The sequence below is a fragment of the Martes martes genome, assembly GCF_963455335.1.
Source record: "Martes martes genome assembly, chromosome: 15".
In the NCBI taxonomy this organism is placed as follows: domain Eukaryota; kingdom Metazoa; phylum Chordata; class Mammalia; order Carnivora; family Mustelidae; genus Martes; species Martes martes.
In genome coordinates, this window is record NC_137903.1 from 39,986,527 (window position 1) to 40,012,152 (window position 25,626).

The window sequence follows — 25,626 nt, forward strand, 5'->3', positions numbered from 1 at the left end:
TTCAGGACCCTGGGATCATGACCTGAGGCAGATGCTTCACTGATTTGAGCCACCCAGGTGTCCAGGAAGCATTTGTTTAAAATAAAAAAGGTCTCCTGCAAGCAGCTGGCTCTAGCCGTTGCCACACTCACAGTGGGCAGCAGCTCCACGGACAGGCCCACATTCGCTCAGCACCTTGCCATCTGTCACTGTCTGACTCTATCACCGTGACTCAGTTGGTCTATTAGACCGTTGAAGAAAGAGCCTGGGTTTTACTCCTTCCTAACTCTCCCTAGAACCAGAGGGGTATTAGACCTTCAATAAATACGTATCAATTCCTGCTTTGATGTTACAATCTGAGCCCAGAAGAGGTTGTGAGCTCTTCTAAGTCATACAGGTAATGAGTGGCGGAGTCGGGACTGAAATTTTCAGTCTTGTTCACTCCGACTGCCAGTTCTGAGCTAGTTACTGTGTGTGCACACGCAACACATGAGCATGCAAGTGAGTGTGTGTCCGGAGTATCTTCAGTACCCCCTGCTGAGCATCTGCTTTTAAAATTATTTTATCCAGGGACCCATAACAACTGTGGTCTTTCAGCAGCCTTCCTCTGACCCCTACAATCACTATTACTCCTGGAGAAGGAGGGACATGGAGAGGGAAATGGATTTGCCTTCTTCTGATCATCCAGACTGTTCTCTTAATATCTGGGTAATTCCAACTCACAGAACGTCTCCCTAAGGTAGGAGATGGTTGCTTTCAACCGATCACTCTTCCAGGTGTAGAGGTCAGGGCAGCATTATTCAAAAACCCTAACTCAGGGGCGCCTGGGTGACTCATTTGTATAAGCCTCGGACTCCTGATCTTAGCTCAGGTCTTGACTTCAGGGTCCTAGTTGGAGACTGCGTTGGGCTCCAATGCTGGGCAGGGAGCCCACTCAAAAAAATTCTCCCCAAACCCTAATTCAGTACAGGGCCTCCTGCCGCGGGTGAACCCTCTTGCTTCTACAAACTGTCACACTGTCAACACCAGACGGCGCTGTGTCCCCGCTGGCTTTTGAACCACCACGTCGAGCACACAAAAGGCCAGGTTTTCCTCCAGGACAGTTCAAGGCTTGGTTCCCAACATCCCGCATTTCTAACCGCCTTCCGCGCTCGCACGCGTGTGTGTGTGTCTGTAGGGGACGGTCCCATCTTAACCAGTCGTGACCCTGTCTGAAAAGCCGCGTCTCCTGCTTTCAGCTCTATTATCGACTGGAACGAAATCCATTTAGATCGGAACGAGTCGAAGGCCTACTAGGCACCAGGCGCTATGCGCCCCTGGCCTCCCTCCGCCTGGCGCTGTGTGGCTTTCGCGACAGGGCCCGCCGAGCACACCAGCCCCGTTAGCGGTGCCCCGGGCAGAGACTCGCGCCCGGCTCACCTGTTCCCGGGGGCTAGCTGCGTCCATCCCTCCCAGGACCTGCACCGCACGGGTTCCCTCCGCGTTCCTCTTCTACTTTCCTGCCTCCGCCGGGATCGGTAAGTGGCATTTTGTAGGGGGGAGGCGGGGAGAAGGGCGGGGAAGGGGCCCGGCGGGGAGGGGCGTCGGAGCGCTGTCGCCGAGTGTCGCGCCGCCCCCTCAGCCCCGCGCCGGGGTGTGGGCGCGGCGCAGCGCGCGGCAGAGGGCCGGGCGCGTGGGGACGCGGGAGTGCTGGGTTCTCGGCGAGCCGCGCGGCGCCGGAGCACGCTGGCCGCTTGAGCTCGGCGCGGAGCCCGGGGCCCAGAGCCGCCGCCACCCGCCCCTGTGCGCGCCCCGCCATGGAGCCCTCGCACAAAGACGCCGAGACGGCGGCGGCGGCGGCGGCGGTGGCGGCGGCGGACCCCCGCGCCGCGTCCTCGTCCAGCGGGGTGGTGGTGCAGGTCCGCGAGAAGAAGGGCCCCCTGCGCGCCGCCATCCCCTACATGCCCTTCCCGGTGGCCGTCATCTGCCTCTTCCTCAACACCTTCGTGCCGGGATTGGGTAAGACGCGGTGGCGCTCGCGACCCCTGCGCCCCGGGCCCCGCAGCGGAGGGCACGGGGGACGCCCTCGGGTGGCGCCCGCGCGCGCCCCGGCCCGCGCTCCCAGCGCCCCCAGGCGGGTGGCCGAGGCGTGCGGAGTGGGCGCCGGTGGGGAGGCGCCGCTCGGGGCTCCCAGACCCGCCCTTCACCTCCTCCCACCTGTGAGCGCGGTGGTGCGGCCCCAAGAGCCAGGACTTTGCCGGGGACCCCGGGGCCAGCGGGCGGCTCCCCCGGCCCCGGCGAGGCTCCGCTCCAGACGCCCCGGAATCCTGCCCCTCGCGCGCCCTCCCGGGAGCCCCTTTCTTCGAGGGCCTGGGGGCCCAGCCCGGGGAGCGCGGCGGCGCGGAGCTCCCGGGCGTTAGAGAGGTCCGCCGAGCTCGGGAAGAGGGGGACCAGCCGGGCTTTGGAGACACCCCGCGAGCCCGCCTGCCTTCGCGGGGTGCGGACCGTGCGGGGGCGAGTGTCCTCCGCCTCCTTCCGGGGTGTCCGCGATTCCGCCAGCACCCAGGGGAGGGGGACGGTCTCATCAGTTTGAATGCCGGTGGGTTTGGACCGCTCTCCACCATAGCTCCCTTCGGTTCTCAAGAAAGTGGGGAGCGCGCCGATGTAATTCTGTGTGGGACTCTGGCTGCCCGGAGGGGGCCCTGTTGCTCCCAGTGTCCCAAATTTTAAAAGAGTCCCATTACAGAGGTAGGGGTGCTCAAGGTTGCAGAGAGAAGTTTCCCTGACCATCCCTCTCCCGACCCAACCCCAAATCTCTGCGCGCCCTCCCCCAACTCCCGGCTTGCTTGCTTGCTTGCTTGGCACCCGCTGTTCTTGCCGGGAGGCCCCCCCGCACCCCAAGTGCGTGAGGGACTAGAGCGGTAGCCACCTCTGTGCCCTCCCCAGGAGAGAGCCTGCCCCCGCGCCAGCCAGTTGCCAGCGCCTGGCTCCAAGTTCCCAAGAACAGAGGTCAGCTGGAAGCCGTTTGCTGATTTACTATGGCCTTTCTCACGGCCTCGCGCAGCCGGCTCCCTGGGGCGGTGCGTGGCCGGGGTAGCGAAGGTCACGCCCATCCACGCGGGACGCGTTCCCTTTCCCTTCGTGCTTGCTTCTGCTTGTGCCCTGGGCGGCTGCGGGGGCCGGGCCTGCAGATCTGTCTGAGCCGGAAGTTAGGTGGGCGGCAGCCGTGCTCCCCCCTGGCGGCGAGTCCAGCAGCCTGCCCCCTCCGCCCCCTCCCCCGCCCCGGGGCCGTGTCATCAGGCCGGCTGTCCCCACAATTAGACGCCGTGGGGACAGCTAGCTGTTGTTAGTTTGCATCAGAAATTCCCACCTGCTGGAGTACGAACGCACCGCCTAGTCTCTCTGGGGACCTGAAGATCGCGGTCGGGGATGGGTCTTCATTCCGCTTTTTTAAAAAAGTGAAGTAAACGGCACCTTGTATGGTCTTTTGCAGAATCAGATGCATTGCGTTCCCGTTTGGGAGGGGTCGCCCCAAGCTGCTGGGTGAGGGGATCCCCCCCACGGCAGACCGATGCAGGAGGCATCAACTAGCTGCCCACCTCCACGCTGTACTGGCTTTCCCAGCTCTCCCCTCCCTGGGTTACACCCCTGCCCCCGGCGTTCTTCCCTCTTCGCACCTCCCTTTGTTAGATCAGAATCCTATGGGATTTTTCTAGGAAACCTTTCTGAGAAGCCAGAAGAAAATAAAGGGAAAATTAGCAAATGCAAAAGTAATAAAACAGGTGAGCCAAGGGTGTACAGTTTTCTGAATTTTCAAGGACCGAATCCAGGCATTTTTTTTCCGTTTTGTTTTGCTTGTTATTGTCGGGTTGGCAGGCGCACAGCCCCCCCACCCCCTCCTTCTGCACTCCCAGGGAGGGGCTCCTGATCCTGGGTGGTGTTTCTTTCTTTTTTTTTTTTTTTAACATTTTCTTAGTATTTATTCATTCAACAAACATACAGGTTGAGAAGTATTTAAGAACTTGGAAAAATAAAGTGGTTTTTTTTGGGGGGGTTTTTTTTTTTTTGGGTGGTGTTTCTCATCTGTAAGTCAAGGATACCTGTCACTGGGCTGTGGAGAGGATGGAATGAAATTCTAGAAAGCTCAGCAGTTGGGCGAAGAGGCAGTGCTCCGGGGAGGGTGGGTTCCTCTTGCCCCTGGCCCTTCTGCAGGGCTGAGCACTGCCCCCCACCACTGGTTGTGTTGGGCACTCTTCGGGACCTTGGCTTTGAGTCCTTGTGGATCTCTGCAGTGGAGCCCGCGGTGACAATGCAGGCCACGCAAAACTTGCAGGTGTGTTTTGTTTTGTTGGTTTTTTGTTGTTGTTGTTGGTTTTTTGTTTTGTTTGTCCTCCATGAGTGGTGTGAGTGGCCTCAGCACCTGGAAAGCATCTCCTTGGCCTAGATCCCCTCTGCCAGGCTCTGCCAGGCCCTTGTGGCTTATCTGAAGCTCCCATGAAAACTGAATATTGATGTCGGGCTCTGCCCTTTGATGAAATGCAGCTTTTTTTCAATGCCTGTGCTCTCATTCATTCGACCAGCACAGAGCAACCACTACCTACCAGGCACCGGGCCGTGAGGATGAGTAAGTCAGTCCAGGTGTCAGAGACAATTGGGAACAGGGATGCAAACTTTGTTTGGATTTGGTAAATGCTGTCAAGGCAGCAAGAACAGAGTGTTTGAGCCCAGTTACTTCTTCCTAGAGGGACGTGGGATCCAGAGAAAGCCTCCCAGAGGTGTTGCAGGAGGTGAGACCCTGCCCAGGGAGTCAGCCACAAGGCCCAAAGCCCTTGCTATCCTCACTTTACTCCCACTCTTCGAAAACGGGTCAGACCTTTGGCCCCAAGATCGGTTCTTTTTTCTGGAAAATTGCTCCTCTGCAAGTCTTTTCCACATCTGCAAATCGAGTGGGACAGAGTGGGTGGGGTGGGGGCGGCTGGAGGCAGGCATGTGTTTCCTCTGACAGGTGTCTCAGGGTCATCTAGCATGAGAAGCCCAGTCCTTACAATCCCCGGGGACTTGTCGATATAAGTGACAGTGCTGTCACTCTGTCGAGGATGTTTCCTCTCCTGGGATTTCTGATTTATGGTCATTCTGACTCCTCATTGGAACAATACAAAAGAAATTTTAAAAACGGATGACAGTAGGGGTGCCTGGGTGGCTTAGTTGGTTAAGCATTCGACTCTTGGTTTCCTTGGCTCAGGTCATGATCTCAGGGTCTTGAGATGGGCTTTTCTCTCCCTCTCCCTTTATTCCTCCCCCTGCCCGTGTGCACAGTGTACATATACTCTCTCTCAAACAAATCAGCAAATAAATCTTTAAAAGCACGGATGGTGGTAAATAGTGTGGCCCTCCACGTTGTCTCACACTGCTGATACAGACCGTGGTCAGTAACTTCACAGTCCAAAAAACAGGGCATTTATAAGTTGATACACAATTCTTCACATATGTGATGAAAGTTAATTGTTATGCCCAGAATGGATGGAAAGTTTGTCTGTTGGGTTACAGACAAAATTATACTTTCATACTTAAAATTTTTATCTTTATTGATTGACTTAGTGCAATGAAAATGTTGGTGACTCAGATGGCGACAGGGAAGTGATGGGGGGAGAGCTTCCCTTGACCGTTACCCATTCCTTCAGACTAATGTTAGCTGTAAATCGACTGTTGGATATTCATAAATATTTAGTCTATCTCTAATATACTGCCTACCCTTTGACACCCAACTAAAGTCTTGCTTCCGTAGCAAAAGCACCATGGGATGGCTCAGTTTCTGTCTTTCCTCTAGCCCCGAGGCTCAAACGCTGATGATTATTGCCCTATCTTGTGGCATCTATTGCTGACTTTTTTTTTTATTGTTTCAAGAGTTTATTTTTTACCTCTGTAAATGTAAGTTCCTTGAAAGCAGCAACCATTTTAAATTTCTCCTTGATATAGTATAGTATATATGAATGAATATTGACTAGAATTATACTCCTGGAATAGGCATTGGAGATCATCTGGTCCAATGCCTTTATTTTATATGTAAGTGCAGTAGTCCTGAGGATGCAAGGACCAAGGGAATTTGCATCCTATTCAACCTTTTTTTTTTTTTAAAGATTTTATTTATTTATTTGAGGAGGAGACAGTGAGACAGAGGATGCGAGGAGAGAAGGTCTGAGGGAGAAGCAGACTCCCCATGGAGCTGGGAGCCCGATGTGGGACTCGATCCCAGGACTCCAGGATCATGACCTGAGCCGAAGGCAGTTGCTCAACCAACTGAGCCACCCAGGTGCCCCCCTATTCAACCTTTTTAAGGAAGTTATTTAAGTATGTGTTTCAGTAAAACCAGAGAGTAAACCAAGAGAGAAGATACGAGATCCAGGAAACAAGGGATCCGATTCAGGGCAGCCATGAAAATCGAGGATAAAACCATTCAGCAGGCCTGAGAGCAGTCAGTCTTCTTTACAGTGGGATGGTGAAGGCCCCAGGAAAGAGTTTTCCGAGAACGGTGTGAGAAGGGAACGTTCCGTAGAGCTAAGAGTATTATTGGGACTGCCAGAAATTAAACCTTTGATTAAAATAAAAAGGAAGGCAATTAGTAACAACAGTAAAGACAAAGGCTCTGGAAAAGCATTAAAATCCAAAAATGAACCAAAATGCCCAATTAGATCAGAAGGTCAACAGACTTCAAAAAAGAATAAAAATATTCCAAACAATAAATGGAATGAGAAAGGATTTGGAGGGTATTGGGGATATGGTGTAGAAAACACACGTTCCTTCCACCAACAATAAAAAAAAGAGAGGTAATGAGCGATTTCAGGGAGACCAAAAATTTTTCAGGGAAGGCATAGCTCAAATATGAAGCAGATCAAAATGTGGCCTGATATGGAGCAAATGATGGAATATAAAAAAGGCTCTTCGAGGCGCATAGAGTCTGTGTCGTTGGAACTGTGGTGCACAGTATGGGCTCTTAGCACCTCTTTGACTCCGCAGCAAAGAATATTTGCTTAGTCATAATAATATAAGTGCTGCTCAGTGGTTTTCAGCTTTTAAAAGCAACCACAGACAAGGTGCTGAAGACTGCTTAATAATAGTTATAAAGGAAGATGTAAAGTTTTTCCATCTTGACAACATAAAAGGAAAGCTATAGCTCGTAGAAGTTGGCAGTTGGATTGTGATAGATTATTATTCTCTATTATTCACTGTCCTCCCTGAAAAGAGGATGGCACATCCGTGCCTGACGCTATGTGGCTTGCCATGCTTCCTGCAGAAGGGGGATCCTTCCTTCCCTGCCCACCGATAATAGGCTTGGCCACGTGACTTGCTTTGGCCAGTCGGATGTGAGTGGCAGTGACATAGGCCATGACCGAGCAGACACTTTTTTTAAAAAATATTTTATTTATTTAACACAGAGAGATCACAAGTAGACCGAGCAGACACTTTGAAGGGGACTTGTGAGGTTCTGGCATTGGTCGTCTCGTGCTCTCGTGAGAGTGGCAGGTCTCAGAGGGGGGCCGCTCTTTAGGCTGCTTCCCAAAATCAAAAGGGCATCAGAAACAGGGCACAGCACATCATAGGAATAAGAAATAAGCGTGAGTTGCCAAGATCTTGCAACAGTTGGCATTGTTACCACCCTAGGGCACCCTACAAAGCTGACTGACGCAGAGAGGGTAGGGTAGAGGTGTGACTACTCTCCCTGTATAAAGTTGGGGGGGGAGTGTCAAGAGATGCTGTCTGTAGTTGGTAGACCGAGAAATAAAGGGTACCAAGGTGATCAGTGGATGAACCGAAATAGGGCTATGTTGGGACAGTGGGACAATCGTGGGATGATGATATACTGGGATAATATTGGAACGAGAGCAGCGGGAAGTTGAGGGCTGATGTAAGTCAGCTAATCTTACATACCATAGCAGAAAGTCAATGCCTAATGTTGATAAAACATGAAAAAGCAATATAAGTATGCTCCGGAGGTTAGAAAAACATCAGAAGAATTCCCACTCTTTCTGACATCACCGTTGTTTCTTTACCAACTGGTTCAGTCCCAGCAGTGTACATCCATGCTGACATTGTCCCCCCACCCTTTTAAAAATAGCCTATTTTGATCTTCCACCCCCTCCCGCCACTGCTCTTTCCCTGCTCCCCCTTACAGTACAGTTCCCTGCAGGAGTTCCCTGGATTGGCCATCATCAATCCCTCTCCTCTCGCTTTCTCTTGAACCCATTGTGGTCATTCTGCGTCCGTGGTCCGTCACTCACCTGAATTGTACTTTGCAGGATCCCAAGCTCCTCCGGGTTGCTAAATCCCGTGGCCAGGTCTCTATCTCCTTCTCCTGGAGCACTCCGTAGCGCCAGACACAGTCCCCACGCCCTCCTTGAAACACTCTCTTCCTCTGGCTTCTGGAACACTTCCCTCTCTTGGTTTTCTCTGTACCACATAGCTCCTTCTCCGTCTCCCTTGCTCATCTTGGCAGCCTCCAAACTTGGGGATCCCTGGAGCACTTGGGGCTCTTGATCTTGGCCTACTCTTTGACCTTGTTCTTCTTCCCGCCTATGCCGGCTCCTTCGATGGTGTCTCCTGGCTTTTCGTTGCATCTTTAGAATGACCACTCCCAAAGCCAGATCTCCAACTCAGACCTCCCCCTGGACTCCGGAGTCTTATACCCAACTGACTTCCCCACATCTCCACTTGGAAACCACAAGGCATCCGACACTAACTTATCGAAAACCAAGCTCCCGCTGTGCTTCCCCAGACCTGCTTCTCCCTTCTTTTCCCCCCTTGCAGCAAATGGCATCCATCCAGGAGCTCAGGCATAAACCCGGACTCATCCTTGACTCCTCTTTTTCTCGCACCCCACGCCCAATCTGTCAGGAAACGCTCTTGGCTCTGCTTTCAAAATCTATTCAGTGTCTGACCACTTCTTACCACGCCGCTTCTGTCTTGCTGGCCCAAGCCTCATCTTCTCCTGAATGGTTGCCATGGCCTCGTAACCATCACCTTTATTGATGTTCCTAGTGGTCTCTCTTCAACATGGCCCCCAGGGCTATCCTTTGAAATCACGAGTGGGTCAGATCAGGTCATTTTTTGAGCTGGAAACCCTCCAACGGCTCGGCTCTGCATCACCCAGAGCCAAAGCTCAAGGTTTTATTGTAACCCACAAGGGCCTGGGCTAGAACTTTCCCAGAGAAAGGTAACATGGGCCGCAGGTATAATCTAAAATTTTCTGGTACCTGTATCATACAACACTAAAAGGAACAGGTGAAATTAACTTTACCTAGTATATTTTATTTAACTCAATATCCCCAATAAATTTATCATCCAGTGCATGTCAATTACAATTGTTAAGGACACGTTTAATACTTCTTTTTTACATACCATGTACTCAAAGTCTTACAGCACGTCTCAGTTTGGACCACCCCGTACCAGGGCCCGCAGCTCCAGAGCATCCTCCATCCACCATCCTTTGGATTCACCTCCCGCTGCCCTCCCTCTTGCTCACTCTGTTCCAGCCCCACTGGCCTCTTTGCCATTCCTCGGATATTTTATTTTATTTGTTTATTTTTTAAGGTTTTATTTGTTTACTTAAGGAAGATAGAGCAGAGAGAGAGAACACACAGGAGAGGTGGGGAGAGGCAGAGGGAGAGGGAGAAGCAGACTCCCCACCGAGCATGGATCCTGATGTGGGGCTTGATCCCGGGACCCCAGGATCATGACCCAAGCCGAAGGCAGACACTTAACCAATTGAGCCACGCAGGTGCCCCCATTTTAAGAGCCACCTTCGCACCTCAGAGCAGTGCTGTTTGCTGTTCCTTCTGCCTGGCGGACTTGTCCCACAGATATCTATGTGGCTCATACATTCAGGACCTGCTACAATGCCGCGGCCTCAAGGCCACACAGCTGTTTTGTGGGTGCTGGGTCCCTCTTAACGTGCACCGCAGACGGGGTGGCTTAAGCAACAGGAATTTATCTTCATGCTTCTGTAGGCTGGGCTGGCTTCTCCTGAGGCCTCTCTGCCTGGCTTATAGATGGCCGTCCTCTCCCTGTCCTCTCCCTGTCTTCGCTCTGTGCGTGTGCATGTCTGTGTCCTAATTTCCCCTTCTTTTAAAGACACGAGTCATCCTGGGTTAGAGTCCACCCAAAGACCTCATTTTAACGTAATCACCTCTTTAAAGGTCTGATCTCCAGGGGGCACCCAGAGACTCAGCTGGTTGAGTATCTGACTCTTGGTTTCTTTGGCTCAGGTCATGATCTCGGGGTCATGGGATCAAGCCGCATGTCGGGCTCCCTGCTCAGGAGGGAGTCTGCTTGAGGTTCTCTCCCTCTGCCATCCCCACCCAAATAAATAAAGGAATCTTAAAAAAAAAAAAAGAAAGATCTTATCTCCAAATACAGTCACAGTCTTAAGAGCTGGGGGCGAGGATTTCAATCTGTGGGTTTTGAGGGGACACAGTTCAGCCCAGACACCTTCCTAGATGATCTTACTTAAGACGACAGCTCTCCCCTTCCTCCCCACTCCCCCTCTGCCCCACACGCTCTACCTTTCCCTACTTCCTTTTCCTCGAGAGCACTGTTGCTGTCAAACATAGTGTATATTTAACTAATTTTCTCTATTGTCTGTTTTTTGTTTGTTTGGCTGGTTTGGGTCTGTTTGTTCATTGCTGTATCTTTGCACCCTAGAACTGAGCCTCGTTCGTGACGGGGGTTCCATAAATAGAAGTGCTTGCCTGCGGGAAAGCTGGACTCGGCAGGGAGAGCTCTGAGTATAGGGAACTGTTGCTTTCCCCTAAAAGCCCTTTTTCCCCTATTTGATTTTTTAAAAACTGTGTATTACTTGCTTTTTTTGTGGGGGGAGGGCTGGGATAAGAATCAATGCCACGGAAAGAGAAGGGGCTTTTATGTGTCACTGATAGGAATGTAAATTGGGATATCTTTTCTGGAAACCAGTTTGGCTTGATACTTTACATATCAAGAGTCTTCAAATGTTCATACCCTTTAAGTTAGTAATTCCATTTGCAGGAACTCATCCTAAGAAAACAATCAAAAACAGGCACAGAAAGTTAGGCATGAAGATATGCCATGAAGCCTTATTTATAACATTGAAAATTATAAACAAACCTGGGCGCCTGGCTGGCTCAGTGGGCGGAGCGGGCGACTCTCCATCTCCGGGTCATGAGTTCGAGCCCCAAGTGAGGCATAGAGATGACTATAAAAACGGTATTATAAACAAACCCAGATCACAACAGAAGGATGGTAGAATATTATTTACCCATTGAAATGGTGTTTACAAAGACTTTCTGATGAGGAACAGCAAGATGTAGGAGGAAATGAGAAAAACATAGTTTGAAATTGTGTGGTCTGTAGGATTTCACATCTTCTGCATTTCCTGGATTCTAAGGCACCTCTTTCCCCCAGGTGTGGATGTTTCTGAACCTGAAACTGCTATCAAGAGAAATGGTTTCGGGGCACCTGGGTGGCTCAGTGGGTTAAAGCCTCTGCCTTCAGCTCAGGTCATGATCCCAGTGTCCTGGGATCGAGCCCCGCATCGGGCTCTCTGCTCAGTGGGGAGCCTGCTTCTTCCTCTCTCTCTGCCTGCCTCTCTGTCTACTTGTGATCTCTGTCTGTCAAAAAAAAAAATAAAATCTTTAAAAAAAAAAAAAGAGAGAAATGGTTTCTTTCTTTTTTTACTTTCTTTCCTAAGAAGTTGTTGCTCAATTCATGGTGTGTTTCCTGATCAGTGCAATCTTTTTAAAAATTTATTTTTAAATTATTATTATTTTAATAAAGATTTTATTTATTTATTTGACAGAGAGAGAGATCACAAGTAGGCAGAGAGGCCGGCAGGGGGGGGGGGCGGGAAGCAGGCTCCCTGCTGAGCAGAGAGCCCAGATGGGGGGCTCGATCCCAGGACCCTGAGATCATGACCTGGGCTGAAGGCAGAGCTTAACCCACTGAGCCACCCAGGCACCCCTGGTCAGTGCAGTCTTAAAATCAAGCATGTACAAGGTAGAAGACAGACGGGTAGATAAATTCAGGCGACCCTGGAATGTTTTACAGGTGGGGAGCGCCTGGGGGCTATTTTCTTCTTTATACTTTTACATATTTCCCAAATTTTCTTTTTTTTTTTTTTTTTAAAGATTTTTATTTATTTATTTGACAGACAGATCACAAGTAGGCAGAGAGGCAGGCAGAGAGAGAAGGGAGGAAGCAGGAAGCAGGCTCCCTGCGGAGCAGAAAGCCCGACGCGGGGCTCGATCCCAGGACGCTGGGATCATGACCTGAGCTGAAGGCAGCGGCTTTAACCCACTGAGCCACCCAGGCGCCCCTATTTCCCAAATTTTCTAAAACGAACACAAAGCATATTACTTTTGTAATTGGAAAAATGGAACCAGCATTGTCTCGAGTGAACCTCCTTCCCGTAGGGCTCTGATGGTCTAATGCAAGTACGGACGTGTTCTCACAACGGTGACGTGATGGGAGATGCCCGAGGCAGTGGGGTTCCTGTAGGATTGTTAATAATCAGTGTCCATGGGGCGCCGTGTCAGGGGTGGCAATGGGGTCAGCATGTTGCCACTCTCAGAAGCCGAGTGACTCCTGCTCCGTGCGTCTCCCGTGGGATGTGTCCTGCTGTGGCTTGGGCCAGGGGTGACCAGGTCACGTTCAGTAACAACAACAGCATTCCTGTTTGCTCTGAGATATTGCAAGGGACCAAACTGCTGGAAGTGGTCAGCCAGCGGGTGCTACTAGGGAAGTCCGCGTTTCCAGTGAGTGTCACCGAGCGCTGAGCCAAGGAGAGTGACTTCCGAGCGCCTCTGGCAGGGCTGACTGGCTGACAGGGGGTGCGCTGTAGTAAATGGGTGTGTGAGTGTGGAGGAAGGGCCCCCGTCATGTGGTCACAGTGGTGAGGGAATGCTTTGCACCACAACTGGCTGGCTGGGAAGCGAGCAATGGGCTGGGCAGAACGACCTGGAAGGCAGGGAATGGAGTAACATTTCCAGTGGTGGGTCCCGATTCCTGAAGCCCCAAGTGTCATGGAAGCTGGGGGGAGACTCCGAGTTGGCTCTGGTTCTCAAGAGCAGAGAACTCTGAGCAGGTCCCCTCACCTCTCCGAGCCTCCGCGTCTCGGATGGGAGCTCAGGACTCGTGCTTGGCCACCTCACAAGGTCATTGTGTTCTCTTAACCACTAGTTAGCATCGGCCGAATGTTCTTTGTTCCCAAGGTTGTTTCTGGGGGTGTTCTCTCAGTGCCCCCCCGCAGGGTGGGCAGAACCCCCGGAAGCTCTTCCTGGTCCCTCCGAGCCCAGACCTGGCTCACACGTCGGACACGCTGGGGGTGCCCCCCAAACCCAGGGCCTGAAGCCCACCTCACTGTTGAGCTAGAGGCGGTGTGAGCAGGGACCGGTGAGGAGTGTGTGTGTGTGTGTGCAGGTGTGTTGCACACACAAATGCCCTCCCGAGATTTACCTTTACCTCCCGAGGCCCATGTGGGTGGCCCAGTTCCTTGAGACCCCATCACCGGGGCCAGGCCTGTGCATTGGGCCTACAGTGTGGGAGCTTCCCAAGAGAACGGGGTGCGGGGCCTCCGTGCCCCAGGCTGAGCAGAGCTCACCAGGAACAGAGTTTCTAAGGGGACGCTAAGGTGAAGGTGTGGGGACCGTATTTTCTTACTCACATGGCAGAACACAGGGGTATACTGGGCATTTATTGAAATTCATTGGAGAGGCTGTTTTCTTGGCAGGAGGGGCTGACGTGAGACCAGGGCTGTTCTGGAAGCTGGACCGTGGGGCAGGCCCGGCCGGGGCGCTCTGAGGGAGCCGAGCTCCCCATGGGCTTTGGTCGTTGTTGACTGGGAAGCCCAGCTCCTATGCCAGGAATAACGTGGTGTTTGTGGAGAACAGCCTGTCCCAAGACTCCGCAAAGGAAATGGCCCAGCTCTCCCGGGGCCAGGCAGCTTCAGGGCGGCTCCAGTCCCCGCATTTTCCCCAAGAGGGCCCTCCTGCCACCTCCATGCCAATTGTCGTGTGTGCCTATTTGCTGTAATTGCCACTTGTTGAATTAAATGTATGTGCGGGCCTTGCAGCGATCCGAGGAGGGACCGTGGGCTGGGGACCCGTCAGCCCTTCCCATCACTGCCGTCGCACAACCAGTAGGCCGCCGTCGCCGTCGGATGTGTATGGGACTCGCATGTGTCCCGGAAGCCGAGCGGTACGAGTGACTTGCTTTATGGTGACCCTTGCTTTACTGGGGAGCACTGGCGCCCAGCCCGCTGTGTCTTCCGGGGCCCCCTGCACACACTGGAACAGTCACTCTTTCAGTGTCCCGTTCTGTGGTTTTGGGCACTTTACCATCCTTTGTGCTTCCCCTGGCCCCGTCCTCCAGTCTTACCCCTGACTACCTTCTTGCAGATCCTGGGACGTGTGATGTGACAAGAACACGTGAGTACAGGTGCCTTCAAGGAAGCTTCTGGCCTTGCTGCCTGGAGGCGGGGGTGCAGGAGCCTGTGTCTGGGTGGGCCGGGCGCATGCAGGTGGGCCACCTGGAGGCTCCTGAAGGTGAGAAGCATCTGGAAGCCAGGAAGGGAGACGGACAGCGAGGCACCAGCACAGAAGCCAAACCCTGGGGGCTTTCCCAGGTGCAGAGACACCCTCCCCGTGGGGACAGGCCGGCTCTGGCCAGGCCTGTGCGTGTGACAGGTGTCCCCCTCGGGCCTGGCGGCAGGAGCCATGCGACGGACGTGGGCCCTCCTGGGTCACAGGGCAGTCAATGTGGCCGGGGCTCAACGTTTCTGGGCCAACAGGGTCTGTGTCCCTAGATGACAGCCTTGCTCACATCTCAGCTCTGACTGCTTGCTCTGCTGTGACGCCTTCGGCAGCTCCCCGCCGTCCATAGGCCCAGTTCCTACTCCACGCTGGGCCCTCGGGACCCAGGGAACTTTCGCTGCTCTCCCCGACTGGTTTCTTTAGTCCTTGGTGCCCCTGTGCCTGGGACTGCCTCCCCCCATCGTGGGTAGCACCTGCCCGGCTGTCAAAGCCCACCACAGATGGCCTCCTGACCCTTCTGTGAGGTGAGCTCCCCCTTCCAGGACTGTCGGACCACTCAGGACGTTCCCCTTGCTCCCCGGAAATTCTGGTTCTTCTGTTGTTTTAATCTTTTATAAATATATATATTTTAAGTTTTATTTATTTAAGTCCTCTCTACACTGCACGTGGAGCTCGAACTCACAACCCCGAGATCAAGAGTTGCATGCCCCTCTGTCGTCTTAGTCTTACATGAACCGTTTCCTTGAGGGTCGGGGCCGTGCGTGACCTACCCTCTGCCTCACCGGGTGCCTAGCACCCCCATTGCGTGCAAGCCAAGCTAAACACTTAGTGATTTCCGGTTGTAGAGGTGGAGTCCCTGTTCCTTGAACCTAGTGAACCCAGACCCAAGGGACGCAGGCTTTCGTGTCACTCTTCAGCCTTCCCAGCTCAGAGGGAAGTGGGGGGCAGGGTTCTCAGGACTGTAGCTGGGATGGTGGGGGCTGCCTCTGAGGAGTTCTTGGTGTCCTGACCACTCCAGGGAGGGACGTGGGGCAGAGGATGTTGGCTGCCCCCTTGCTGGGACAGAGCACCTGCTCTGTGGGGAATTCACTGGGACAGTCATGAGCTTGCTGAGAAGAGCCTGGCCACCGTCCGTCCCTTCAAGTGGTGTAGCTAATGGCTGAGAAGTTGTGGGGGACGAGGACCGTAGAGATGATCAATCCCAGTAAACCGTTTTGATCAAAACTGGCTCATGCGATAGCCATCAAATTAAATCTGGGGGAAATTCTGATAGGGAGCAGGATATTTGCGTGGTCTTAAAGTGCCTCCATAGAAGGTTTGTGACTTGCAAAGGGAAAAACCATGCAGCATCCTGACTGAGTGAACAGAATAACATGGCCTGGATCTTGAAAACATTACATCAGAGGAGGGAAGCTGGTCATGAAAGACCCCGCACTGTACGACTGCATTTATGTGGAGAGAGGCGGAGGGCGGCTTGGCCGAGGAGTGTGGCTGGGAGCACATGGGAGGGACTGCTAATGTCTAGGGGGGTTCTTCTGGGGTGGTGAAAATGTCCAGAAACTGGTTGTACTTGGTTGCACACTGAATTATTAAATGGGTAAATGCTATGGGATGTGAATGATAATCCCAGTGAAGCAGTTAAAGGGTTGGCATCTCCGAGATAGGACAGACGGACATCGCATGGGATCTCCTGGTAGGAACACAGCATCCCAACGCAGGGTGCATGGCCCGAGTCGGAGCCCAGACTGAGGAGCAGTCCACAAAATACCTAGCCGGTATCCTTGAAAAACATCATTGCCACAGAAGATTAAAGAAGACTACACAAACTTGAAAACCAAATTGCAAAGCATAATCTTGGATTGGCTTCTGTACTGGAGGAAAAAAGAATCCCAAGAAAGACATTGTTGATACAGTTGGCAAAATTGGAATATGGGCTGTCGATTAGATAAATATCGTATCCATGTTACAATTTTCTGAAATCCGTAACAGTGCTATGGATACGTAAAAACACAATTTTGTTGCTAGAGATACACTGAAGTGTTAAGAGGTGGAGAGCCATGATGGACACAGCCTATTTACACAGGGTTCAGAAAAAATAAATAATAATATGGAAGAAAGAGGGGTGCCTGGGTGGCTCAGTCGGTTAAGCATCTGCCTTCGGCTCAGGTCATGATCTCAGGGTCCTGGGATAGAGCCTCGCTACGGGCTCTCTGCCCAGTGGGGAGCCTGCTTCCCTCCCTCTTTCTCTGCCTGCCTCTCTGCCTACTTGTGATCTCTCTCTGTCAAATAAATAAATAAAATCTTTAAAAAAAATAATAGGGAAGAAAGAGAATGACACATGTACCCAAGTATTAAGAATTGGTAATCTGCATAAAGGGTAGACAGGAGTTTCTGTATTATTTGTGAAAACGTTTCTGCAAGTGTGGAAGTATTTGAAAACAGAAATAATAAAATTATGTAGTTAAAAGCCAGATACACTCAGACGTCTCAGACGTAGCGATTACACCTAAATCCAAAAAACTGTAAGTTTTTTCTTATCACTGAAGTTCTGCTAGTTCTCACAAACTCTGGCCATCGGGGGCCGCAGGGACAGAGTCGTGGTGAGGTGGCACTGGTGGGCAGGGAGTGCAGGGCCCAGACCCCCAGAAGATACTTTCCCCGGGATGCCTACCACTTAAACCCCAAGGTCACATAGAAGTTTACTGCAGCCCTTTGGACACATGAGCTGTTCCTCTGGCCCATCAGTGCAGGCTCAGGTCTAACCAGGAAATGAGTTTCCACCCCTCCTGGGAGATACAGTGAGCCCATAGCAAGCTTCCCTTGCCGTGTCTGGTTGGGCCTAGACCCGCCGCCCATGCAGCCTGCCTCTGGGGTCGACCAGGAATCTGAACGTTGCAGCTGAAGCTGGAGCAGATCCCAGTGGTATAGATCTCTTTTGGAGAAGTCTTGTTTCTTGGTTATTCCTGTTCGGCTTCTCCCTGTGGAGTCCAAGAATCATTCGTGGACCTCAAAGAAACTAACCTCAAATCAACCGCCAGCGAGCACGTTATGCCGTCATGCCAGGAGAGCATGGGAGAGCCCCTCCCTGGCCTTGGCTGCTCCCAGGGGACCTGTGGTTGAAATGCAAGTGGAATCCTTCCAGAAGTCACTCTGTGGCCTGACTCGGAGGTGAAAAAAAACAAAAACAAACCCAAAACCATAACCATCTTAGGCCTTCAGAACTGGGGTTCTTAGAGGTTCAGAGCAGAAAGAGGCTCGTGGAGGATGCACCGAGGCTTGCAGGTTGGGTGAGGCCAGGTTCAGTCAGTCCTGGTCTCACTGCCCGGGGTTGGACTCTGAGTCTGATACATCCTGAGAAGAGGGGCCTCAGTGCTTGGGAATTGATGTGAATTGAAGGAAAAGCAGAGAAAAGCCACGGCTTTGGCAGGGGACCCGATCGCTCGCGCCCACTCTCGGGTGGGACTGTTGTGTGTTTTATCTTTCCTGCTAGCTCTCACTCTAGCCCGTGCATCTGATGCGGAGGGATGTTCTCGATCTCCCTGTACGGATTGTGAGGCGTGCTTGGAGACTGACCAGAGCGGTCCTCGAAGGCAGACCACAGGGGAAGACAGCGGTGAGCACCTGGGTCTCCCCAGGGCTGTTTCCATCCCATTACTTCATGTTATGCTTGCGGTTCCCCACACCCCACCCCCAGCCATCAGGGGATCGGCATCAGCACCAGTCGTGATTCCTAACACGAGTCTGAAGATCGTTAACCCCGACTGGGGGACAGTGGATAGAGTGTGCTTGGAAACCAAGTGTCTGTTCTTGTGAATCATCTGGTCTACCTGCTGCTCTCATTTTCGCTTTTCCCGTTCATCCCGTGGGTTGGTCTTGTTTCTCGGATGACACCTTCTCTGTGTGTCTTCCCCAACTGTTGGTCCAGTGCAGAGAGCACAGCAGGGTCCCAGCATACCTGCCGACTGATAATGAGCCCAGAGCGAGAGTGTGGCCTTCTCTGGGCTGAGAGCCGCTCTCCCGGCTTCTCTTCTGGTTCTGCCTCGTGGGCCGCCGTGGGCTGATGGGGCTCCCGTCCCTGTCTGGGCCCCAGTGTGTACCTGCGTGAAGCAGGGGTGCTTACCTGTCCTGTCTTCTTGTGCCGAGGTAGTCAAAGACCAGGCACCCCATACCTTTAAGTCAGGAGGTAAATGGAGGCTCCGCTCCAGGCCCTTGTCTGGCTAGCCCTGGCTGATGTCATGCTTTCAGGCTCTGAGGAGTGAGCCTTTCACTCTCCCCATGCCGCCCCCACCCCCAGGCTTGAGCCTGGCTCAAGCCGAGTTCCTGCCGGGACCTCTCTGGGTGCAGAGCTGTTTGTTGCCAGCCCCCCCTTATGGGCCTGGGGGATCCCAGCTCACAAGTTTGGCACCATGACTGCCCCCCACGCTCCATTTTCCTACAGAAGTTGGTTCTAGCACAGTCTTCCTCCCGGAGGCTCTGGAACACCTCCTGCAGGGTGAGGAGTGTGGGCGTCCAGCTTCCAAATGGCTCTCGTGCTTGTGACACGCCGTGTTCCCGAGTGGGCTGGGGGCCGGGGCTGCGTGTGACTCCTCAGGCTCCCAGCCGGGGGTCCTCTTCCGTACGTCCCGTACCGTTTTCACACTCTTGCCTCGCAATCATCCATGGCATAGTGCTTGTTTCACGAAGCTCCAGGCTGACTTTGCCTCACAGGGAAGCCAGGCTCTGGAAGGTTCGCCATCCTGGGAGCGCTCACGCCTCCTCAGCCTGGGCACCCCCCTTCTCTTGCCTTTCCCTCTGGACCACCACCCTCTCTGCCTGCCCCCTTCCCCACGGTCTGCAGACATCCAGCTTGGAGGAACTCGCTCCCCATCCATCAGTGATACTCATGGCTCTGTCTCCAGCGTGATGATCACTTGGGAAGAGGGACCATCTGGTCACTGCTGGCACCGGGCGCGGCTACCCCTCTTTCCCTTCCTGAGATAAGCAGAAGTCACGGCAAGCCAATTACCACCTCTGTCCAGGGTACTTCCTGCTCCCTAAGACCCAGCGTTTTGCTTCTCGCCCCCTCTCCCTGCTTCCCTTCCGCTCCCCACCCCACCCCTTCGGAGCCCGGGACCTGGCAAAGAATGAAGTCCTCATTGCGTGGTTTGCTTTTTCTTCCTCTTTGCACGGAAAGAAACCCCAGTGTTCGGGTTGCTAAGGCCCCCAGTGATTCCTCATTATGGAGAGTCCTCAAAACACACCTGTTACGTGTTAAGTCTTTACAAAAGACACCAAAAATGAGCGCACCGTCTCCCTGCAAGGAGCCCGCTTGCTAGCCACACCAGTTACGTTTTTCAAAAGCAGAGAGGTTCGAGTTGGGTTCTTCTGAATCTGGTTCTCTCCCCCTCCTGTGTGACTTGTGTGCAGACTTCTGAGAAGCAGGTTTTATAATAGAGACTCAGCTGGGCTAAATCACAGTGGCAGAACCTTATGCAATGGCTAAAAACCTATGAGTTAAAAATGGAATAGTCTTGCGGAGTGGGGAAGGTAATAATATCAGGGATGTGAAAATAGAAAGTAAAAAATTAGTATTTCAGCAGCGCAGGTCTCTTACCCACATTTTTTTTCTGCACCCGGAGAGCTTGGTGTCATTTTTCAGAATAAATCCAAAGTGTGAGCTCTCACTAGAAAAATAAAACTTAGTTTTCACAGGTTCAACCCTCCGTCCCCAGCGAATCCGGGGTCAAGAGCCCTTTCTCCTGACTTCTGGCCCTTAAGCCACAAGACACATTTTGTGTTGGTTAGAATCTGTATGTTCACTAATGCTCATAGAGGAACAGATTTCAGATTTTTTATAAGTGGGTTTTGTTAATTTGCTATTTTAAAAATACTTGTGAGACCTTTACAGTTGCCATGGTGATGTAATTTCCATAAACATGATTTTTTTTTTGTGGGGATTTTTTGCACATTGAAGGCTGAGGTTGATACGCAGTGTTTGGGGGGGGGGAGTAGGTGGTGAATTTGGCAGGCATCCCATTGCCGCCTCCCTCAAATGCTGCAAGTCTGATCTCAGGGATCCACATCACGGCAGAGGCCTAGACCCCTAATCACCACACCTGACCCTTGAGGCTTCTGGGGGAGGGGGCCTGGTCTGGGGAGAAGGGGGCCAGCCGCCAGGTGGTGGGTCACGGACCCCTGCATGGCCCATCAGTGGCCCAGCCCATGCCAGAGCGACCTGCATTCTCTCGCCAAGCCTTGGAGAACCCGACTTTGGAGCTGCCCGAGGAATAGTGGAGAGCCTGGAGATTCTTTCCCTTTGAACCAGAGTCATTAAAAAAAAAAAAAAATCCATTTTAATTCACAATACTGCTAAAATGCTGAAGGTTTGCAATGGGAAATGAAAATGTAAAAAAATTTTAACTCTTAAACAAGACAAGAAGACATCGAATAAGAAAGCATTGTTTGGTGCTCCAGAAGACCAGTATTTGAGAAAAAGCAGGTGTAATCAGAAGAATTAGATGGTCCCAGTGGCACCAAATTTCTTATCAATAAGACTAGACATTTGCTGTGGCTCACGGAGAGGTTTCACATTAAACTTTATTTCTCAGAGAATGGAATATACAGAGAGATCAAGGGAGAAGCAGAACAAATAAGAGAGAAATTTGTAGTAACTAAGAACGTTTGGGGAGAGAAATGGCCAGGAAAAGGAATTGCAGGAGGAAGTGTGTCCGCCTGAGACGCCAGAACAGAGACTCCACTGTGTCGGGCCGGGCACTGGATGCCAGGCGCTGCCTGACTGAGCCGAGGGGTTTGAATCATACGGAATCATGAATCATAAGGAATTATGAATTACTAGAAAGCCATTGTGTTGACTGTTTTTATTTAGGTAGTATCGTAAATTCGTACAGGGCCACCCAGAAGGGAACGTGCCAGACTTCCGGTGTGGTGGGTATCCATCTCCATCTCTGGAAAGCTGAACTGCGGTGTCCGGGAGAGGTTGCCTGTGCGCGTGTCAGCTGGATGCCCGGAATGTGCACTGAACGAGGGCGCGTTCGGAAGTGTGCCAGGAAGGCATGGAGCATCAGCTGCGCGACGCACAGTAGGCCCGCGGACTGGCCCATCTGGAGAAGTGTGGCCACATGGCAGCTGTCGTCTTTGGGTTTGTTGAGAGTGTCTCGTGAAGAGGAGGAAGACGTGAGCCCGGAGCGTGGGCTGACATTCTGTGCCTCTGGAGTAGTGGGGCTCGGGGCGGGGCTCCCTTGGAGGGGCAGGGGGGTCTGGGCTGTGCCCTACTGCGGACTCTGGGAGGTGAGCTGGCACCTGTGCTGCGAGGTGTAGGTGGCTAGTGGGGCTGGGTGGGAGGATGTGCTGCACAGTGGGCTCCCCAGGCGTTTTTGTTTGCCCTGAACTTGCCCGCAGGAATTTGGCATGGCACGCTGCCGGGAAGTGGCTCACCATCTCAGCCGGAGTGGGGCTCAGCACCGCGCTGCACCAGCCTCTTCTGTAACACACATTTAATGTAAAGGGTTTTTTTTTTTTAATGCCTCAGTAGCAGGCAGCTTGGCTCTCAGCTATGGCTGGTGGGCGGTGAGGAGGAGAGGGAAGGCTCCTGCTGCGGTGGGAATGCAGCATCCCAGGACTGGTGCGGGGGCAGGGGGGCTGGCGGCGGGCACCCCCCCTCCTCGTTGGGTCCAGGGGTGGGGGTGGGGGGAGAGTTTTGCCCTCAGGGCGTGACCATCCAAGTTGCTCTGTGATGCTCCAGGATGCAGAGAGGCCAGGACCGGCCCCTGCTCCCCTCGTCTGGAGTGGGAAGATGTCATCCTTGGGGAGGAAACAGTGAGCAGAAGTACAGCCCCTTACTGCGCTGCCCAGAGGAGGGAACATGGTGGGGAGAGGTCTCCTGTGGGTCGTTGAGCACAAAGGACATTTGATGATGGGGAGCCAGGGACCCAGTGCTTTCCCTGAATTCTGGTGACTCCTTGCTGGATAGAACTCATTTATTTCACTGGGGGAATCCCTCCTGGATCCCACTCTACCACGGGAGAGCTGTGTGACCTTGGGCAAGTTACTTAAGCTCTCTGTGCCTCAGTTTCTTCATCTGCAAAACGGGGGCAATCTCAGGACCCGGCTCCCAGGACTCCTGAAGATTAAACGGGTTGTTACCTAGAAACGGCTTGGAATAGTGCCTGGAGCATAGTGAGGGTTACATGTCTTTTCCCGGCTCCAAAGGCATTGATTTTGGTCTCTCCCCTCTCCCCCGCATCGCAGTCTCCGGTAACCACATTTCACTCTTGTCACTGTGAGTTTGGCGCTTTTTTGATCGCACACGTGAGATCACGCAGCATGTGTCTTACTGTGTCTGGCTTATATCATGTAGCCTCAAACCCTCAAGCTTCATTCATGTCGCAAATGCCAGAGTTTCATTCTGATTTTGAGGCAGAGTAATATCGCACTGTGTGCACACGACATATTCTTTTTTCGTCCATTGACGGACGTTTAGCTTGGCTAGGAGGCTGCACAGAGTGGGGGAGGGGGGCAGGTGTCTCTCCGAGACCGTGATTTCATTCCCTGTGGTTCTCTTTTTTGAGGACGCTTTGCGCTGTTTTCCAGAGCAGCTGCAACCAGACTCCATTCCCACTGACAGCGCACAAATGTCCCCTTCCTCCACGTCTTCGCCGCAACTGTCGTCTCCACTGGTTTTGATGATGGCCATTCCGACAGGTGTAAGGGGAAAGATCCTTGAGGCTTTGGTTTTCTTTTCCCTGGTGATTCATGATGTCTCTGTACCTGTTGGCTACTCGTGCGTCTTCTCTGGAGATATGTCCGTTCAGGTCCTCCGCCCATGTTTTAATTTTTTTCTTCTGGTTAAATACTATTCTCATCTGGGAACGTGTTTTGGGGTGGGGAAGCCTGTTGCCCTCCCGGGAGAGGAGCTGTGGCCAGATTTGTTCTAAAGCATGTTTAACTTGGAACCACTGTGCAGGGAATGGCGAACCCAGGGTTCCTAGAAATGCGGAAAGGACAGGACAGCCCAGGACAGGGCTGTGGCTCTCTGGTCCCTTGAGCTGTGTCCACCTTTCAGAGCCCCTTTTGCCTACTCTGCCTGAGCAGTGGGCCTTCTGGGCCCCCCTTTTCCCAAGCACCCTCCCTGTTCGGAGTCTGTAGGCCGTCGTGGCCAGGACGGTGGTCCCCTTTCTGCCCACGGCTGTCACCCAGAGCTCTGACAGTTGTTCCTCTGGGTAATTAGAGCAGTTTGTCGGGTTTTCCTTGAGGCTCCAAATGAGACCTTTGGAGAACAGTGGCGAGTTTAACCTAAGTGGCCCAAGAACAGGCAGAATGGAGCTGAGTGCGGAGGAATGTGCTTTTATGAGCTGTGTGTTTAAAGATCCATCTGGGATTTGTTTCTTAGCAACGGGGCTCATCTGGAGCACGCCGGCAGTGTCAGAACATCCAGCAATGCCCACAAGCACCACAGAAAATACAATAAAAATCTGGAGAGTAGGAGAGAAGATCTAAGTGGAGTGCCTCCAGCAGGAGAAAAAAGCTCAGAACCCTGAGCCGATGTCTTCGACACAGGTTGTAGACCAGAGTGGTCTCGGGGGTGGGTGGATGGAAGGTTCCTAACCTACCTGCTAAGCCACCTGCCTATGTGAGGCTCCCTTCCTCTCTGACCTGCATCTCACAGGGGCTCCTCCCCGGTCACGCCTCCTTCTCTCCCTGGCACCCGGAGCCTCCAAATGGCCTTCTAGGGTCTGAACTGGAGGAGTGTCTGGTTGGAGCCCCAGAGGCGATATCAGAGAGACCCAAATCCAGGGGCGCCTGGGTGGCCCAATCTTGATTGCGGCGCAGGTCATGATCTCAGGGTCGTGGGATCGGGCCCCACGTCAGGCTCCACGCTCAGCGGGCAGTCTGCTTGTCCCTCTCCCTCTGCTCCTCCCCTGCTCACTCACTCGCTCTTGCTCTCTCTCAAATAAATAAATAAATAAAATCTTAAAAAAAAATAAAACAACAAACCCACCCAAATCCAGAGGTTCCGAACCTTGTTTTGCTGCCGTTGGACCCTTTAGCTGTCTGGTAAAGGCCCGGACCCCTTCTCAGATTAGTAGGTTCTTAATAATGCATTTTAAATGCCTCTACTATGTAGACTCACAAAGGAAACCAAAGATACTGAGAAATAATTTTCAAAATTATCAATAATTATTTTTAAAAGCTCCAGATTTTTATACTGAAACACTGTGCTTCTACTGTTAACGCATTAGACAAGAAGATCCAGCCGCGGGTCGAATAAGTGTCGTGACTTCAGGTAGAGATTCGTGTCTGTGATATTTTGGGAAATCTCCCCAGCCGCGCTGGGGTACGGGAGTATCTGTGATTTCTGTTGATGATGACGACCAGGGTCTACTCATATTCTAGCGGCTGTTGTCTTAATCTGTAATGAAAGGAAGTGCGAATGCTGAGTTAGAGGTTAGTGCTTAAGTACAGATGTGATGCTCTTCAGTCCCAGCTCATGGATGCCGGGAGGGTTGCGGACCCCAGGTCTACCCCAGAGAAGCTCTTCCTTCATGCATCCTCCTGCTCCCCTCATCTGTGTCCCCGAGGCCTGTTAACAAAGTTGCTTAAAAACCTGCGTGGGGCGTCTGGGTGGCTCAGTGGGTTAAAGCCTCTGCGTTTGGCTCGGGTCATGATCCCAGGGTCCTGGGATCGAGCCCCGCACCGGGCTCTCTGCTCGGCAGGGAGCCTGCTTCCCCCTCTCTGTCTGCCTGCCTCCCTGCCTACTTGTGATCTCTCTCCATCAAATAAATAAATAAAATCTTAACAAACAAACAAACAAACAAACCCTGCGTTGTCAGGGGGCACCTGGGCGGCTCAGTGGGTGGGTGCCTGACTCTGGTTCTCAGGTTTGTGAGTTCAAGCCCTGCGTTGGGCTTGGAGCCTACTTAAAAAAACAGAAAACAAAACAAAAAAATTCCCAAAACCCTGTGTTGTCAGAGCTGCTCTGTGGGCATGGACGGACAGACAGGCAGGACAGAGAGGCAGTGAGATGCTACTGAACAAACACAGCCAGTAACTAGCTGCTCCAGGGCACAGCAGTGCTGGGGCCGCTGGGAGGACCTGGCAGCACGGTCACCTTCCT

At 52.5% G+C, this 25,626-nt stretch overlaps 1 protein-coding gene across 1 annotated transcript in view; it reads left to right on the plus strand.

Moving 5' to 3' along the window:
* The first annotated feature begins 1,615 nt into the window (after positions 1–1,615).
* STUM (stum, mechanosensory transduction mediator homolog) overlaps positions 1,616–25,626 on the plus strand; it is a 50,296-nt gene continuing 26,285 nt past the window's right edge. The window contains exon 1 of the mRNA XM_080825180.1: positions 1,616–1,977. Coding sequence (XP_080681306.1) covers positions 1,776–1,977 — 202 coding nt within the window. The 5' untranslated portion in view covers positions 1,616–1,775. The remainder of the gene's footprint in view (positions 1,978–25,626) is intronic.